This window comes from Myxocyprinus asiaticus, chromosome 22 (genome assembly GCF_019703515.2).
Source record: "Myxocyprinus asiaticus isolate MX2 ecotype Aquarium Trade chromosome 22, UBuf_Myxa_2, whole genome shotgun sequence".
In the NCBI taxonomy this organism is placed as follows: Eukaryota; Metazoa; Chordata; class Actinopteri; order Cypriniformes; family Catostomidae; genus Myxocyprinus; species Myxocyprinus asiaticus.
The window spans coordinates 40,691,501-40,708,334 of record NC_059365.1 but is presented as its reverse complement, the minus strand read 5'-3'; the positions used below and the strand labels follow the sequence as shown (position 1 = coordinate 40,708,334).

General features: G+C 36.9%; 1 protein-coding gene across 1 annotated transcript; it reads right to left on the bottom strand.

Annotated features, from left to right (window-relative positions):
* Positions 1–297: 297 nt before the first annotated feature.
* On the bottom strand, positions 298–15,102 carry kazald2 (Kazal-type serine peptidase inhibitor domain 2). The gene is made up of 4 exons (XM_051650398.1): positions 14,494–15,102; positions 12,893–13,053; positions 12,276–12,423; positions 298–428 (listed from the first exon to the last, which is right to left on the bottom strand). The coding sequence occupies exons 1-4, from the start codon at positions 14,972–14,974 to the stop codon at positions 307–309; spliced, it is 912 nt and encodes a 303-aa protein (XP_051506358.1). The 5' UTR covers positions 14,975–15,102; the 3' UTR covers positions 298–306.
* Between the last annotated feature and the right edge of the window lie 1,732 nt (positions 15,103–16,834).

Here is a 16,834-nt window from a genome sequence, read left to right as displayed (position 1 = left end):
TTATTAGTCATTAATAAGCCCATTTATAAACCCTTAACAAAGGAAATATTAATGTAAAATGTTACCCAGTCCAGAACACATACATATGCACATTCGTATAGTGGCGATGAATGCATTAGTAAATCAGCTATTTAATTAAGTTCTATTTTAAGTACAATTCTCAAGAGTAAATAGAATTATTTGGATTTATATACAATGAACACACATAGACCTTTGAAGAAGACGACAAATATTTTAAAGGTACAAATTTAATGTGAGTTTAAATTTAACATAATAAAACATCTATATTTTTATAATCTCTATATCTTACAAATACATGTATCCACTTGGCTGGCCCTCATAATCTTCATCATCTATGTTCTCCTCTTCGTCCAATATTTTATAAGCTCCTTTTTCATTCTGCCGGAGATCTTTGGTCAACTGAGAGCCTGGAGAACATAAAGAGAAAACCAAAAATTTTGATCAAGCTTAATGTTTCATAAATATGAATGCGGCATAGGCAATAAGGAAATAGAGAAAAAGAAAAAAACAGACAGGACTTTACTTAAAAATATATTAAAAAAATATACGGTGTATACTGAATATATATATATATATATATATATATATATATAGACACACACACACACACACACACACACACACTTACTGGCCACTCTATTAGGTACACCTGTACATCTGCTTATTCATGCAATTATCTAAACAGCCAATCGTGTGGCAGCAGTGTAATCAGGGTTTGTACAGATGCTTCAAAGTTAAATTCAAGGACTTTTTTATTTGTTTTCAAGGACTATGCTCGAGATGTCATAAAAACTAATTATTTATTTGTTAATTTTAAAGAAAAATATTTTATTCATTCAGTTAATTTATTTGTATAAAACACCACTTATTACAAGAACAACATATCTCAATGTGCATCTTTAACTACATATTCTCACAGTAACAATTCTTGGTTCACTCATGACGAAATTGATGTGCAATTGTATTGTGCTCCCTTAAAACGCACTTCGCTTTCCAACAACAGACAATAACTGGGTCTGTAAACAGTAGTCCATATGACTCATATGCTGTGTTCCATGGTTTCTAAAGTCATACAACAGATTTATGTGAGGAACTGACCCAAATTGCAAATGGGTCATTTTCTAAAAATGTTGACTTTCCAACTTACAAAATATTGAAATTTTCTGTTCAGTTCAGTTTTTGCCTATAAACGCTGAGGGCAAACATTTTATAACATGTTGACATGAATTTTTATTCATAAAGGACAACTTGGCTGTTGTTCTTTCTTTTATTTTTTAATTTTGTTTCACAAACAAAGCAAGTTAACACTAAGTTAACACTAATGAGGTTTACAACACCACATTTTGAGGGTTCAGTGGGATACAACTCCAAATATTTTTGTGTGAAAATATGAGTTAAAATGTGAATTAATAACTTTTTAACATGCTGGGGAAAATCACTATATGCATATTTGAGCAGCGTCTGAACTTTGACCATAAAAATTATTTTCAACAACTTTTTGTATTTAAAATTTTTTGAAAACATAAAAAAAAAAAAAAGAAAAACCAATAAAAAAAAACGTTTTTAACATTGATAACACCAATGGCATGCAATCAAGGGACAAACATCCTTTTTAAATTATTTAAATTATTAATAATAATTTAGTTTTTTTCACACTTGTTCGGCCTTGCACTAATGCTTGTATTAAAAATAAGTACAAAATAAATACATAAATAACTTTACATGTCATATAAGTGGTGTACCAGATGAAGGGGATAAGGATTTTTGCAGGCAATTGACAATTTAAAATATATTTTCAAAACAAAATGTGCAAAACAGAGTCAAGCCATTTCATATCATTATAGGTTAGGTTATAGAATGATACCTTTAAAAAAAATTGCTATTTGAAATCTTTTTTATGACTAAAAAAGTCAAGGGATATGTTTGTCAACATATTTTGATATTGACCCAAATGTCAGAAATAACCTCTTTTTTGAGACACAAAGCTGCCTTTACACCAGGGGGCGCTAGACGGCTCACAAAACTGAATCCTCTATTGATCTACATTCAAATCTCAGAACGTTTTACATCTCATATATTTTTTCACTCTGGAGAGTAATTTTTAATTAAAACTGATAGTTGTAAGGATTCATACTTGTTAAATCCGCCACAGCAGTATCTATAAAATACATATTTTTTAAATCCTCCAGTAACAATTGATTGTGATTAGCCCATTCTGAACAGCGACATTTCATTTATTAAATGGTTTAAGCATCGTAATTTATGATATCCTATAATTCAAGAACTTTTTAAGCACCTCTTGGTAAAAAAGGCTATTGTTTTCCAGGACTTAAATTTGAAAAAGCCAAATTCAAGTACTTCTAGTACCTTGTACGAACCCTGTGTAATGTATAAAATCATGCAGATATGGGTCAGGAGCTTCAGTTAATGTTCACATCAACCATCAGAATGGGGAAAAAATGTGATCTCAGTGATTTCGACTGTGGCATGATTGTTGGTGCCAGATGGGCTGGTTTGAGTATTTCTGTAAACATCCAGCGAGCGGCAGATCTGTGGACGGAAATGCCTTGTTGATAAGAGAGGTCAACAGAGAATGGCCAGAATGGTTCTGGCCTCTGTACAATTGTAGTGAGCAGAATAACATCTCAGAATCCACAACATGTCGAATCTTGAGGCAGATGGGCTACAACAGCAGAAGACCACGTCAGGTTCCACTTCTGTCAGCCAAAAACAGAAAACTGAGGCTGCAGTGGGCCTACCATTTGTGTACCTCAGCAGAAATCCAGATTTGTCAGACCAAGTGATATTTTTCCAATCGTCTACTGTCCAGTTTTGGTGAGCCTGTGCCCACTACAGCCTCAGTTTCCTGTTCTAAGCTGACAGTAGTGGTAACTGGAGGGGTCTTCTGTTGCTATAGCCCATCCGCCTCAATGTTCCATGTGTTATATGTTCAGAAATGCTTTTCTGCATAGCACTGTTGTAATGTGTGGTTATTTGGGTCCCAGTCACCTTCCTGTCAGCTTTGACCTGTCTGGCCATTCTCCTCTGACCTCTGTCATTAAGCCGTTTTCAACCACAGAACTGCCGCTTGCTGGATGTTTTTTTGTTTTTCGCACCATTCTCTATAAACTCTAGAGACTGTTGTGCGTGAAAACCCCAGGAGATCAGCAGTTACAGAAATACTCAAATCAGCCCATCTGGCACCAACAAACATGCCACAGTTGAAATCACTGAGATCACATTTTTTCCCCATTCTGATGGTTGATGTGAACATTAACTGAAGCTCCTGACCCGTATCTAAATCATTTTATGCATTGCACTGCTGCCACATGATTGGCTGATTAGATAATCGCATGAATAACTAGATGTACAGGTGTACCTAATAAAGTGGCCGGTGAGTATATTATTTATTTATTTAACTGATTTAGATGCTGTGAACATCCACTATCAATATGCAAATAAAGTTTATTAATTAAAGGTGAAGTGATTTCTGATGAGGTCAGCCAATGGATTAAACTGGAATAGGAGAACATATTCAATATCAAAATTAACATTCACATAACACACTTCACCTTTAAATGTGTATTATTCATTGTAAATAATAAATGAATGTAAATAGCAGCACTTTTGAGAATTAATAATATTCATTTTGTGTATTTTAAAGTATTTTTCACTTTTATGCTCAACAGCTTCTGCAAACAATCCATTAAACACACACACATACTCAGCATACTTGCACACATTTACACACATTTACACACACACACACACACACACACACACACACTCATTAAAATTATGTGATTGTGATTGCATGGTTCATTTCACATTTCATGACGGTTCCGAGATGAAATGTCCACTGTGTGGTGCTAAAAGCGAGTTACATTTTTTTATTTTTTTCTCTCTTTTTCTCCCCAATTTGGAATGCCCAATTCCCAGTGCGCTCTAAGTCCTCGTGGTGGCATAGTGACTCGCCTCAATCCGGGTGGTGGAGGACGAATCTCAGCTGCCTCCACGCCTGAGACCGTCAATCCGCACATCTTATCACGTGGCTTGTTGAGCGCGTTACCGCGGAGACGTAGCGCATGTGGAGGCCCAAGCTATTCTAACTCACCACGCGCCCCACCGAGAGTGAGAACCACACATTACAGTGACCGAGGAGGTTACCCCATGTGACTCTACCCTCCCTAGCAACTGGGCCGATTTGGTTGCTTAGAAGACCTGGCTGGAGTCACTCAGCATGCCCTGGGATTCGAACTTGCGAATCCAGGGCTGGTAGTCAGCATCAATACTCGCTGAGCTACCCAGGCCCCCAAGTGAGTTAAATTTTAAGGTTAATGCTCTATTGAGTTTTAAATCAACAAAACCGACCTCCCTACCCTAAACCTTTAGACTAAACCTAACAGATAGTGTCAAAAAAAGCAAATGTGAGATAAAAAACTCAATTGCTGAAGCAACAGCGTCATTTTGTGTTGCTTCAATTACACTTTTGGCTCACGTGTCAACTTGCGTGCTCTTCAGGATTTGTACCACGGTCCTTTACATCACAAGTGCAAGGCTCTGCCAGTTGAGCTACTTTGCAATTTGATCATGCTTGTAAATGTAGTTATTAACATAATATAAAAAGTCTCGCACTTCAGTAAAAGTGTTTAGATGTCCTAAGATAGCATTGTGTGTGGAACATGGTGAAAAGTATGTGTCGTGGTTTGTGTGAAAAACTGCACTTAACATGAACGTGCGAGGACGTGCTTTAAGTGCAACTTATGAGAGTCACTGTCCATGTAACAGTGCTGAAATGTGACCGTATAGTGCTGCTTGTCATTGCAACTTCATTATATTTGTGCATAACCTTACAATTTGAAATTTACCTTGCTAAAATTTGTTTAAAAAAAAAAAAATCTTAAATATTTGACATAATTAACTGCATATTTACATATTGTTTTACAATAATTTTGTGCTGAACGATCTTTTTCTTTAACACAATCTGCTTCCATAATCAGGTGTGCATTTGTAAAATTTCATTTTCACAAATTCCTCTCGATATAAAAGCTTCCAGGATTAGTGAAGACAATGGAGGCCCTGTGGATGATCCTGCTAATTACAAGCATTCATTTAATTTTATTACGTGTTACTGCGGAGTGCAAAATAAGGAGACGTTTGGAAGATTTAGGGACATTCACCAATAAAGCGGAAGTCTGCTTTTTACTCCCAAAAGTGAAACGGTGACAGTAATGCTGCATGTGCGGTGCTACACAACTTGCTGGTGAGAGAGCCTTTGGGTGTCAGAGAGGAAGAGGAGATGAGGATAAAAGCATATGCCAAATGAATAAATGTAAATGTAGGATGATGAGCAAATACATACGGACGATTTTCATGCACGACAGCAAGTTATTGACTTTTTTCTTCTCTTTCTAATATTAATTTATACAGTTGTCTGCATTAATCATGCCACAACTTTGTTATAACCAACTAGTCCACATAAATATCTTTATTTGTTTACTAATGAATCTATTCATCCATTTAGACTATCTATTTTATGTATTTCATTATTCTTATTATTAGTATTATTAGACTTGTGTGTTAAAATAAAAATAAATAAAACACATAAATCCTGGTATTAAAGTCTCATCATAAAGTGTAGCTATAGGTATTTAAATTGTATCAGGTGTAAATTTGCGATTGTTCTGAAGGTGTCTGCATAAGTCTATGTGCTTACGATGCTCTTAGCGCTGTACGATTACTCCAGACACTCGTAAACCATGGGCATTTTCAAGAACTACTTAAGTTACGATGCTTTTGGGAAATGGCCCGCAAAACTAAGATGAATCGCAATTTGGATTCTACGATCTACTTAGGCTTACGATGCTTTTGGGAAACAAGGCCCAGGTTGACACACACACAATTTAAATCTATTTTCTATCTATTTTTCTCTACAATGACCTTCAGAACCTTAATGCCCATCTTATAGAAGTTTCTGCCCTGTCCAGAGTCACCTTACACTTCCAACTATCCCAGTTCATAGCATTAGAGACGTTCCGGGAAGCAAAGGGGGGGGTGGGGGGGGGGTGGGGGTGTCAGTCACTGCTGCTGCAGATAAAGGCCGTCTAAAGCAGTAGACCCCCCCAGAGAAAGAGATAACAGCCAGACAGTCAAAGCAATAATCTGCCACATAATACACAAACCCTTCCACCCCTTCTCTCTTTCCCCTCCAAATCCTCCCCATCTCAGGGCCCTCTCGACCTCCTGTCATCCACAGCCTTTACGGTCCTGCTGGAGAAAGCCCCTGACTGGTGTACTGTTATCGTCAGCTCTGTCGGATTCTCGGAAGGCCAAGTTCACCTTTACCAATGAGGAGATAATAAGCATTGATAGTAGCATAAGGGAATCGATCAGTTTCCCGTGTTGGTGCGTTCGTATATCTTTTTGACCACTCCACAGACCGCAGAGGGAAAATGAATAACATATAGACCTTTCTCAGTAGTGTGGATGGATAATTTTCAATTTTAAAATAAAAATTAATTGAATTCAGACAGTTTTTTTTATACATTTATTTGTTGTTTGTGTTATTGTGATAAGGGTGTTTCTTTAACTTCAGGCACCTTTATGTCCCAGGTTTTTATTAAAACAGATTTTAACTTTTTTTCCTTTTTGTTTTTATGAAGGTCACATTAAAATGACTTGGAAACTTTTTGCCAAGCCTTCATCATTTTTTTTTTTTTTTTTTTTTTGGTACCTTTTAAAATGCCTTTTATGTACAAATTTTATCCTTGTCAATATAAAACTAAGAAAATCAATTATAAAAATACAAATTATTACATGTGCAAAACTATGATAATCGAAACAAATACTGAAATAAACATAAAGCATTTAAATATTTATTGTTTAAAAATTATTTTTTTCAAAATTTACGAGTGCCCTACAGTTGCGGTGTCATTTCAACCACATTAAACAATTTTGCCCCTAATAATTGTTTTACAAAAGTTAATGTACTTGTTAACCAGGTCAACTAAATTGTCAGTGAAGAGCATGCTAGAGATGAAAAAAAAAATGAGAGAATTTTTTTTTACACAAAAAAAATATTATTTAAAGGATTTGTTCACCCAAAAATGAAAATTCAGTCATTGATTACTCACCCCTGTGTTGTTATAACCCCATATGACTTTCTTAATTTTTCTTAACACTCAGTTATGTGCTCAGTTATGTCATACAATGGCAGTTTATGGTGACCACCTTTTCAACCTTAAAAATAAAATAAAAAATTCCAAAAGTATAATTCAGAAGTCTAATAAATTATTCCATGAGACTCATAATTGTCATGAAAGCATACAATAAGGTTTGGTGCGAAACAAACTGAAATCTAATGTATTATTTAGTGAAAATGTTCGCTGACCTTTGATCTCCTGTGCCCGTTCAGGATAGGGCACAAGAGCAACAGTTCATGCAGCCCCCTCGCGACATTGGGGCGTTCAAGCAAAAACTTGTTTGTTTATCAAAAAACAGGTCCTCCACAGTGATAGTGACAACAGAACACAACACAGCTGCACACAAACCAGAGAACCGAACTTACTAAACATGTCTGAAGAGTTTGTAGTCGAAGAATTGATGCATTTCTATGCCCAGCCTTATTTTATTTTTTTTAAGTTTTTGGACTGGTGCCAGTTCACAGTGGAAGGAGTTACCCACGCGATGTCTGAAAATAGAAAACAAGCGATCGATTGAATGTACCGTCGCTCATCACTGCTGGTTAGGAGAAAAACTCTGATAACCATAGGAAAGATACCTTTTATCGTGTGTCATTTGCCGTCATGTTAGGACAAGGTGGGACTGTGGCTGCCTGTAGCCTCCTCTATGTTTCTATTTGATTTCTGAATACTCAGTTTAAAAAAATAAGGCTGGGCATAGAAATGCATCAATTCTTCGACTATAAACTCTTCAGACATGTTTAGTAAGTTCTTTTCTCTGTTTTGTGTGCAGCTGTGTTGTATTCTGTTGTTGCAGTCACTGTGGAGGACCTGTTTTTAGATTAACCAAATTGTTTTCGCTTGAATGCCTCAATGTCCTGAGGGGGCTGCATGAACTGTTGCTCTCGTGCCCTATCATGAACACGCACAGGAGATCAATGGTCAGTGAATATTTTCACTAAATAATACAATATATTTTGGTTTGTTTCTCACCAAACCTTATCATATGCTTTCATAACAATCATGAATCTCATGAAATAATTTATTAGACTTCTGAATTATAATTTTATGTTCTTTTGAAGCTAGAAGAGGTGGTCACCATAAACTGCCATTGTATGACATCACTGAGCACAACATTTTTTCACAATTTCTCCCTTTGTGTGAAGAAAAAGAAGGAAAGTCATATGGGTTTATAACAACATAGGGGTGAGTAAACAATTACTGAATTTTCATTTTTGGGTGAACTATCCCTTTAACTGTGTGTTTTTAGGATACATAAAATGTTAGATATGAAATAAGCCTTAACAAGTTAAATGAGTCTGCCATTTTATTTCAAACATATTAAAAATGTAATTTCAGTCAGTGTCATTTACAGCACAGAATTTTATTAAACGCAATACAGAATTTAAGATGTGTTGGAAATAACTTTTCATGACTTTCAGAAAGAATTACATAAATTTCCTTTGATGAATTTTGGCTAATATTTACGCACCTAACACTGATGATCAGGGCTTTTTTATAGATCTTGAAGGGATGTTGCAAGCCGCTGGCACCCCTCAAGATATAATTTTGGGAGGAGACTTTAATCTTTTGATGGACTCAGTCCTTGATCATAGTGAAGCAATAGTGTGTAAGCCCCCTAGAGCAACAATGACGTTTCACAGGATGTGTTAAAATCTTGGTCTTACAGATATTTGGAGACCCATCTGGTAGAGACCATACATTTTTTTCATCAGTCCATAAGATTTATTCTAGAATAGATTTTTTTTTTTATTTTTTTATTTTTTTATATCCAAATCCCTCATTTCATCTGTTGTTGATTGCTCAATTGGAAACATTTTAGTCTCAGATCACGCCCTGGTGAGTTTAGAGGTGTTGCCACATATAGAGAAAAAGAAATCATATAGTTGGCGCCTTAATGTATCCCTTTTGCAAAATCCTGATTTCCATCAAATGTTAAAGACTGAAATCAGTGTTTATATGGAGACCAACTGGTCCTCGGTATCCTCTGTGGGCATGGCTTGGGAGGCACTTAAGGCGGTTCTTAGGGTTCGGATCATACAGTATGCCTCATTCATCAAACAATCCAAAGCACGAGAACTCGTGGAGTTGGAAGGAAATATTTAAAGTGCAGAGGCAGAGCTGAAGCACCGTATGTCATCTGATGGCCTCAGAGAATTGACCTGATTGAAATATAGATATTATACTATTTTGTTGCAGAAAGTGGAGGTTTGGATATTCAGGGCAAGACAGTCATACTTTGAGTCGGGGGACAAAGCAGGGGAGCTTTTGGCTAGATATATAAAGCAGAGAGAGTTTTTTTCTACCATTCCCTCAGTGAAATCTGCTGGTGGTGAAATTTTTACCTCAGCCATTGATATTAATAATGCCTTTAAATAATTATATCTTGATCTTTATAGTTCCACGTCTTCGTCTACTGATGAAGATATTAGAAACTTTGAGGAACCATTAGATCTTCCTAAACTGAATACAGAGCAAAAAAATGCTCTTGATTCTGAGATAAACTTTAAGGAGCTTGACAAGGTAATTAAGTCCCTACCTACTGGCAAGGCTCCGGGGCCAGATGGTTTTTCCACAGAATTTTTTAGATCTTATGCTACAGAGCTGGTTCCACTTTTGTTTGAAGTTTATACTGAATCATTAAAGAATGGAAAGCTTCCTCCAACCATGACACAAGCCCAGATCAGTCTGATTCTTTAAAAGGACAAAGATCCAAGCAAGTGTAAAAGTTACCATCCAATCTCCCTGATCCAACTAGATGTAAAAATTTTGTCGAAAATTTTGGCTAACTGATTAAGTAAAGTTATGACATCTCTTATACATATAGATCAGGTGGGGTTTATTCGGGGCCGCAGCACTTCTGATAACATTAGGCATCTCATCAATATCATGTGGTCAGTAGCGAATGATCAGTCTCCGGTTGCTGCCATCTCACTTGACGCAGAAAAGGCGTTTGATATGGTAGAATGGGATTATCTTTTTAAGATTTTGGAAATGTATGGGTTCGGGAGTACATTTATTGTTTGGATTAAGTTACTTTATAGACACCCTGTATCAGTGGAACAAACAAATGGATTAATTTCAGATTATTTTACTCTGGATAGGGGCACTCGCCAGGGTTGCCCTCTTTCCCCGTTATTTTTCTGTCTTGCCCCGGAACCATTAGCAGCCGCGATAAGAAAGGATGATGATTTTCCAGGGGTGGTGGTGGGAGGCGTGGCGCATAAGCTTTTGCTATATGCAGATGATATTTTATTATTTGTCTCTGAACCTACTAGATCTATGCCTTGCCTCCACAGAATTATTAATTCCTTTTCTAAGTTCTCAGGATACAAATTAAATTAGTCTAAATCTGAAACTCCAGTAACGGCTTTCCAGCCGGGCACCTTCCAGTGGCCCAAACAGGGCATTAAGGATTTGGGGATTTTATTCCCAGCAAATTTGTCTGATTTAGTTAGTGTTAATTTTGACCCTTTTATAAAAAAGGTTTTTCGAGCGATGTGGGCAGGTGGGCTTCATTACATTTATCAATGATTGGGAAGGTTAATGTTATTAAAATGAATTGTATTCCAAAGTTTAACTACCTGCTACAATCTCTCCCTGTAGATGTCCCCCTGTCTTATTTCAAGCAATTTGATAGCATAGAGAAGTCCTTCATTTGGAATGGTAAACGTCCCAGACTGCATTTTAATAAGTTACATAGGCCGATAGACAAAGTGGGCTAGGCCTACTAAAGATTTTGTTTTATTACTATGCGTTCAGTCTCAGACATTTGGCTCATTGGTCACTTCCACCTGAGAGAGCCCCTCCCTGGTTTGTTATTGAACAGGCAGTTCTTGTCCCTATTTTGCCATTACAAAGCATCTCTATCAAACTAATTCTATAAGTTAAGTTACGCTTTGGAAGAGGTGATTGCGGCTTTTGGAAAAGCTCATGAGGCATCAGTGTACTACTCCCTGTTAATTCAGAGTCTGGGGGACGGAGCCTTAACTTCTCTCAAGAGAGTTTGGGAGAAAGATTTCAACTTGGCATTGGAGGAAGGAGTGTGGGCTAAGATTCTTAAAGCATTAAGTCTTTATCTAAAGATGCAAGGGTGCATCTTATACAATTCAAAATTTTGCATAGATTTTATTGGACCCCCTCTAGACTGTATAGGCTTGGTCTTAAAGACACGCCCACCTGCTGGAGATGCCAATCGGAGGATGGAGACATGGCCCATGTTTTTTGGAGGTGTGTCGAGATCCAGAAATTCTGGTCGAAGGTTCAGAATTTTGTGTGCGACGTGGTTGGCACTCGGGTTTCGTTTTGCCCCAGACTTTGTGTTCTGGGCGATGGGGCGGTCATCGATGTGGGGGATGGTCATATAGAGAACTGGGTTCTGACCTGTGTGATGATCGCCAGGCAGGTTATTTTGAGGGGTTGGAGGTCAGCTGGTGCGCCCCCATATCCGGAGTGGTGCACAGAGGTGGGGAGGGTGGAAGCTTATGAGGAGGTGTCATTGGGAAGACAGGGTGGATTGGATATGTTTATACGGAAATGGGGCATGTATTTGGAATTTTTGGAGGGCTCTCGGGTGGGGTGTGGAGAGAGTAGTGTAATATAGTATGATTATTATGTGTGTATATGTATATGTGTATATATATATATATATATATATATATATATATATACACACATATGTATGTATGTATGTATATATATATATATGTATATATGTGTGTCTGTTTGATTTTTATTTCTATATATTTACTTATGTTTGACAACAGGGTTGTCGGGGTTGGGGAGGGGGAGGGGGTGTTGTGGGGTTTAAATGTTGATTTTATATATAAATATATATATGTGTGTGTGTGTGTGTGTGTTTTGCATTTCATTGTTACTGTATGATTTAATAAAAAAGAAACAGTCTTTTATCAAAACTTTGGGATTTGTGTGTGTGTGTGACTGTGTAAAACCAGCCTCCACAATTTTGTTATTTCAGCTTGTTGGCCTCTGACCTTGTTTTTCTAATGGCCATGTGTCTGTGTATATAAATGTATGTGTTCTCAGACATACCTGTGTGTGTAACCTGTAATCTGGCAGAGGCAGACACCTCTCCGAAGGAATTCCTGGCGGTACATTTGTACACACCTGAATCGTTCGGACCGACTCCCTGAATCTGAAGCCAGCCGGTCAACTCAAACCGCCGAGGGCCTCCACGGGCCTGTAATTACAAAGAAATATACACACACAAAAACAGAACTGTTTGTCAGAGCGAGAAAAAGAGAATGTGTCTAGAAGGTAACCCTTGTGTCATGTAATTTGTCTATGTATAAGTGGTTGACATTAAATACTTTTGTAAAGGTGACATGTCCTGTGGAGTGACATGAGAATCTCCATTAAAAACTATTTTAAACAGCATTTTGATAACTTTTTAAAAAACTTTTTTGACCAGTTATTGGACCTAAGATTTAAATTCTCCCTTAAATATTGATATAGATTTTAACTTAAAATCTTGATGTTATGCATCACACTTTTCTGATCAAAACTTCAGATAGATGGACAATGCTATGAAAAAAATTAATGACTATATGTGACTGTCATCATATGCAAACTTGCAGAGATAACAAGATCATTTCCTTTTATATTTTCGCCTGTTTTATAGTACACCAGCTTCCTGTACGTGAATATACCTGTACAGCTGTGCTTGAGTCATCAGCAGGAAAAGAAACAGTATCCCCCTCTTTCCTCCACAGAATGGAGGCCAGTGGATATGACGAAACCTCGCAGGAAAAGATGACGTCACTTCCTTTGGGTGTGATGATGTCACGGGGAGCATAAGTGATAACCGGCTCTGTAAAGTTAGCAAAAGATGGAAAACTGTAAAGATCTAATATTGCAAATTATACCAAGAGGAACTAATCTAAAACTAATTATTTCAGAAACTAAAAAAAGATGCATATTTTTTGTTAAACGGCAATCCAAAGCAACTCTAACCACTATTGTTTGTTTCTTTCACACTAGCTTCTGTATGTGAGAAGTAGCCATTTGTGCAGCTTGTTTGTTTAACTTGGTTAACTATCCCAAGGTGAGATAATGAACACTTGGGATAGATGCAAGATGCTAATCTTAGACAGTGAAACAAATACAAATCTAACGGCTCACTTTTCATCCTTACAGCTGAACAAATTCATAGGTTGATTTGGCCTATTTTCAGGACAAACACTTTTAAATGAGGCGATTATGTTGGCACTCAGCCCCCTATACATGACAATGGTTTCTTCTGAGAGTACATTTACATGTACATATACATTTACAATGGCAGATGTATTCTTACCAAAAATGATGTGAGGCAGTTACTTTAGATGAGGTAGCTAAGCAAATATATCAAGTACTAAGACTAAATAACAAAAGGAAATAATAAAACAGATCAATATAATTCAAAAACTCTGTAGCTATTTGAAGGGTGAATCTAACAAAACCTATCAAGAACATTTCTCAGCCACATTTCATCCCAAAGAAAAAATTAAGAAATGAGAAATATTTTTTTTGCTTAAAGAAAATGAAGCAGAACTTACCATTCAAATTAATTGTATTGTGGCATTGTGGCATTATTTTCATGACAATTAAGCACACAACCCTCATTCTCATTATCACATTGCAAAAAAAAAAGTATTACTGCAATACAAAAAAAACCTCATTATCATTACTGAAATAGGAAAACAAAAATTGCTGCAGTGCAAAAAACTCATTCTCATTACTGCAATTCAATGCAAATAAAATATAATTCTTATTACCGCAATAGAAAAGTAAAAACTCATTCTCATTACTGCAATGCAATAAATAAAAATAATAATAATAATAATGAATTACCGCAATGCAAAACATTTTTCACTGCAGCAATGGAAAAATAATAACATATTTTCATTACGGCAATGAAAAAAAAAACCTCATTCACATTACCGCAATAGAAAAAAAAGTATTCTCTTTACCACAATGAAAAAATATAAACTCATTATGGCAATGCAATGCAATAAAAAAACATTCTCATTACTGCAATAGAAAAAAAAATATTCTCTTTACCACAATGGTCCTAAAACAGGTTTCATTTTCAGTATGCACAATATATTTTTCTTTTGATTTTGGGGTAAAATGTGACCTGGACATGTTTTCATGAGATTCACCAGGAACTGGGTACCAAAAAGTTCCAGTAAGCATGCAGTAGCAGTTTTGGATCTGTTTACCAAAATCTGAAAAAGTAAGTTTATGTCATTTGGAATGGAGAGATACTCACTTGCCTTGCAGGGTCCGTGGTGTACCATTGTCAGTACATGACCTTTGCCTTGCTTGTGTTGGGCCGCCCGCAATTGGCATGCATTCTTATATGTCTTCCCATCTGAACCACAAAGAGCTTCGTGCTTTCTGCACACGCAGATCGCTCTGGGCTCACCTGCTATGTAACTGCGTGGAGCCCTGCAGCGAAGACCTTCAGCACAACGGCCATAGAAAGTAGACCCAGTGTGGAGCTCAGGGTCACAAAGTTGCCCCTCACCGTTCCCACATTCCCAACAACACCTACATTGGTCACGCACCAGCCCGCCTGGACAGCCCTGCAGCAGCCTGACATCTGGGCATCTCTCAGGGTAACACATTTTAGGGCAACCCTCCCCTGGTCGAACACTCTTCTGCCAGTCAAAACGGCCAACGTGCTCCAAATGGTAAGAGTCAAATACTGAAGCTAGCATCAGTACTAGCATGAGTGGTAAACAAGGCATTGTGATTGTCCAAGGTTATACTTGGCCAAAGTCACTTAAAAAGGTCCTGTTTAGAACCGTATCCAAACCGTGTTTTGGATAGCAGAAGTAATTTTTTCTCAGTGTAGCAGGCCAACTCTTGAAGGGCTTGAGTTGAGTCCTCACCAGTTACTAGGCCTGAAATAAGTCCCAAAATACAGTCTTGAAAATTCCAGTTGCAGTCCCCAAATGTCCTTATAAACTGACCTGTGTTGCTGTGACACAGTCAAACTTTACAGGAGAGAAAAAAAAAAACAAGAATGCAAGAGTACAACAAGCTGAAGAAGGGGAGAGATGGGTGGGAATGAAAACACAGAGGCAAGTCTAACTTTGGTGACCCCCTCTTAAACTGCAGGGTGCCTCCACCCATTTGTCCAACACAGTGAATAAAAGGTGTGAGCTGGGAGATGAGCAACAACCAATCAGAATGCTTAATTCTGAGTTGGGGGGTTGAAATCATGGGTTTCCAACCAAACTGGAATAATAAGCAAAACGTGTCATACATTAACCCCTTAGAAACCTGGTCTGTGGTAGTATCTGTTCTCTCCAAAGCCGGTTCTTACATAATAAGTTAGAAAGGTGTGTTTCACGCTGCTCTTTTCCATACAATGAAAGCAGACAGCGACCAGGGGCTGTTGACCTCCAAAAAGGTAACAAACAAAAAAAGGGTGATCTTCTGAAGCCATATGATAGCTTTGTGTTAGAAAAAGAGGGGCATTTGAGTCACCATTCCAACATAGTCTCAGGACAATTCATAATAAATCGTACGAGATGGCAAAATTGTAAGATATCCTATGACTAGGCTCGTACGAAAAGGTACGACTTTTATTCCCAAAGAAACAACAAATTATAAAACGTTGAATTTCAAATCAATACAATACAGGCATCAAATTTTAAGCCTCCTGTCCAATACTTTATATTAATAAAGGAAACTTCAGTGAACAAATTTGGTTACTCATTCCGTATTTATTTATGCAACACAAATGACTGATGCATGTAAATAACCTATTATATGCTTCCTTCGTCTCGTTCCAAACAACATTTTTTTTTACCTAAAGTGAGTCATGGGCAAACATGAAATACTGTTTAAGAAAGTGTGTTCACATTTGAGTCCTCAAAAAACAGACTAAAATAAAAATAAAAAAATACAGCGAAGGGGAAAAACAGATTTACATCACTTTCACATTAAATCTGTTTACTGTGTACCTGTTTTTCCTCCACTTTGTGATAGGGTCTCAGACAACTGTTCACTATTATTATGTGGAACCCAAAAATACATTTTTATAAATAAGTTATTATGGAAAAATATTTTTGTAAAATTCTATTTCTACAACTACTACTAATAATAATATTGATAATAATAATAATGATTATTATTATTATTTTTATAAAACAGTAGCATATTTCTGTACTAATTTCAGGTACTAATTTACACTTTCTATGTGGTCCGGTTACACCCTTAAAGGGTTAGTTCACCCAAAAATGAAAATTTTCTCATGATTGACTCAACTTTAAGCCATCCCAGATGTGCATGTCTTCAGCAGAACTGAAATTAAGTTTTTTATTAACACATTTCAGCTCTGTATGTCCATACAATGCAAGTGAATGGGTGCCATCAGGCTGCTGGCTATTTGATGGTCCAAAAGTAATATTTAGGCAGCATAAAAGTAATTCACATGACTCCAGTCGATCAATTAATGTTTTCTGAAGCAAATCGATAGGTTTGTGTAAAAAATAAATCAATAATTAAAACTTTATTAACTTTTAAAAAATGTTGCCTGCTAGCAGTCGACATATAACGGAGCTGTCGTGTGACGTAAGCGTGATGGCGCATTCACGTGA

Coding starts and splice junctions, on each gene's coding strand:
- kazald2 (XM_051650398.1), bottom strand. CDS start 14,974: ATGCCTTGTTTACCACTCATGCTAGTACTGATGCTAGCTTCAGTATTT. Junction 12,424..12,892: donor ACTCAAGCACAGCTGTACAG/GTATATTCACGT, acceptor TTGTAATTACAG/GCCCGTGGAGGCCCTCGGCG. Junction 429..12,275: donor ATTACAGGTTACACACACAG/GTATGTCTGAGA, acceptor TATGTTCTCCAG/GCTCTCAGTTGACCAAAGAT.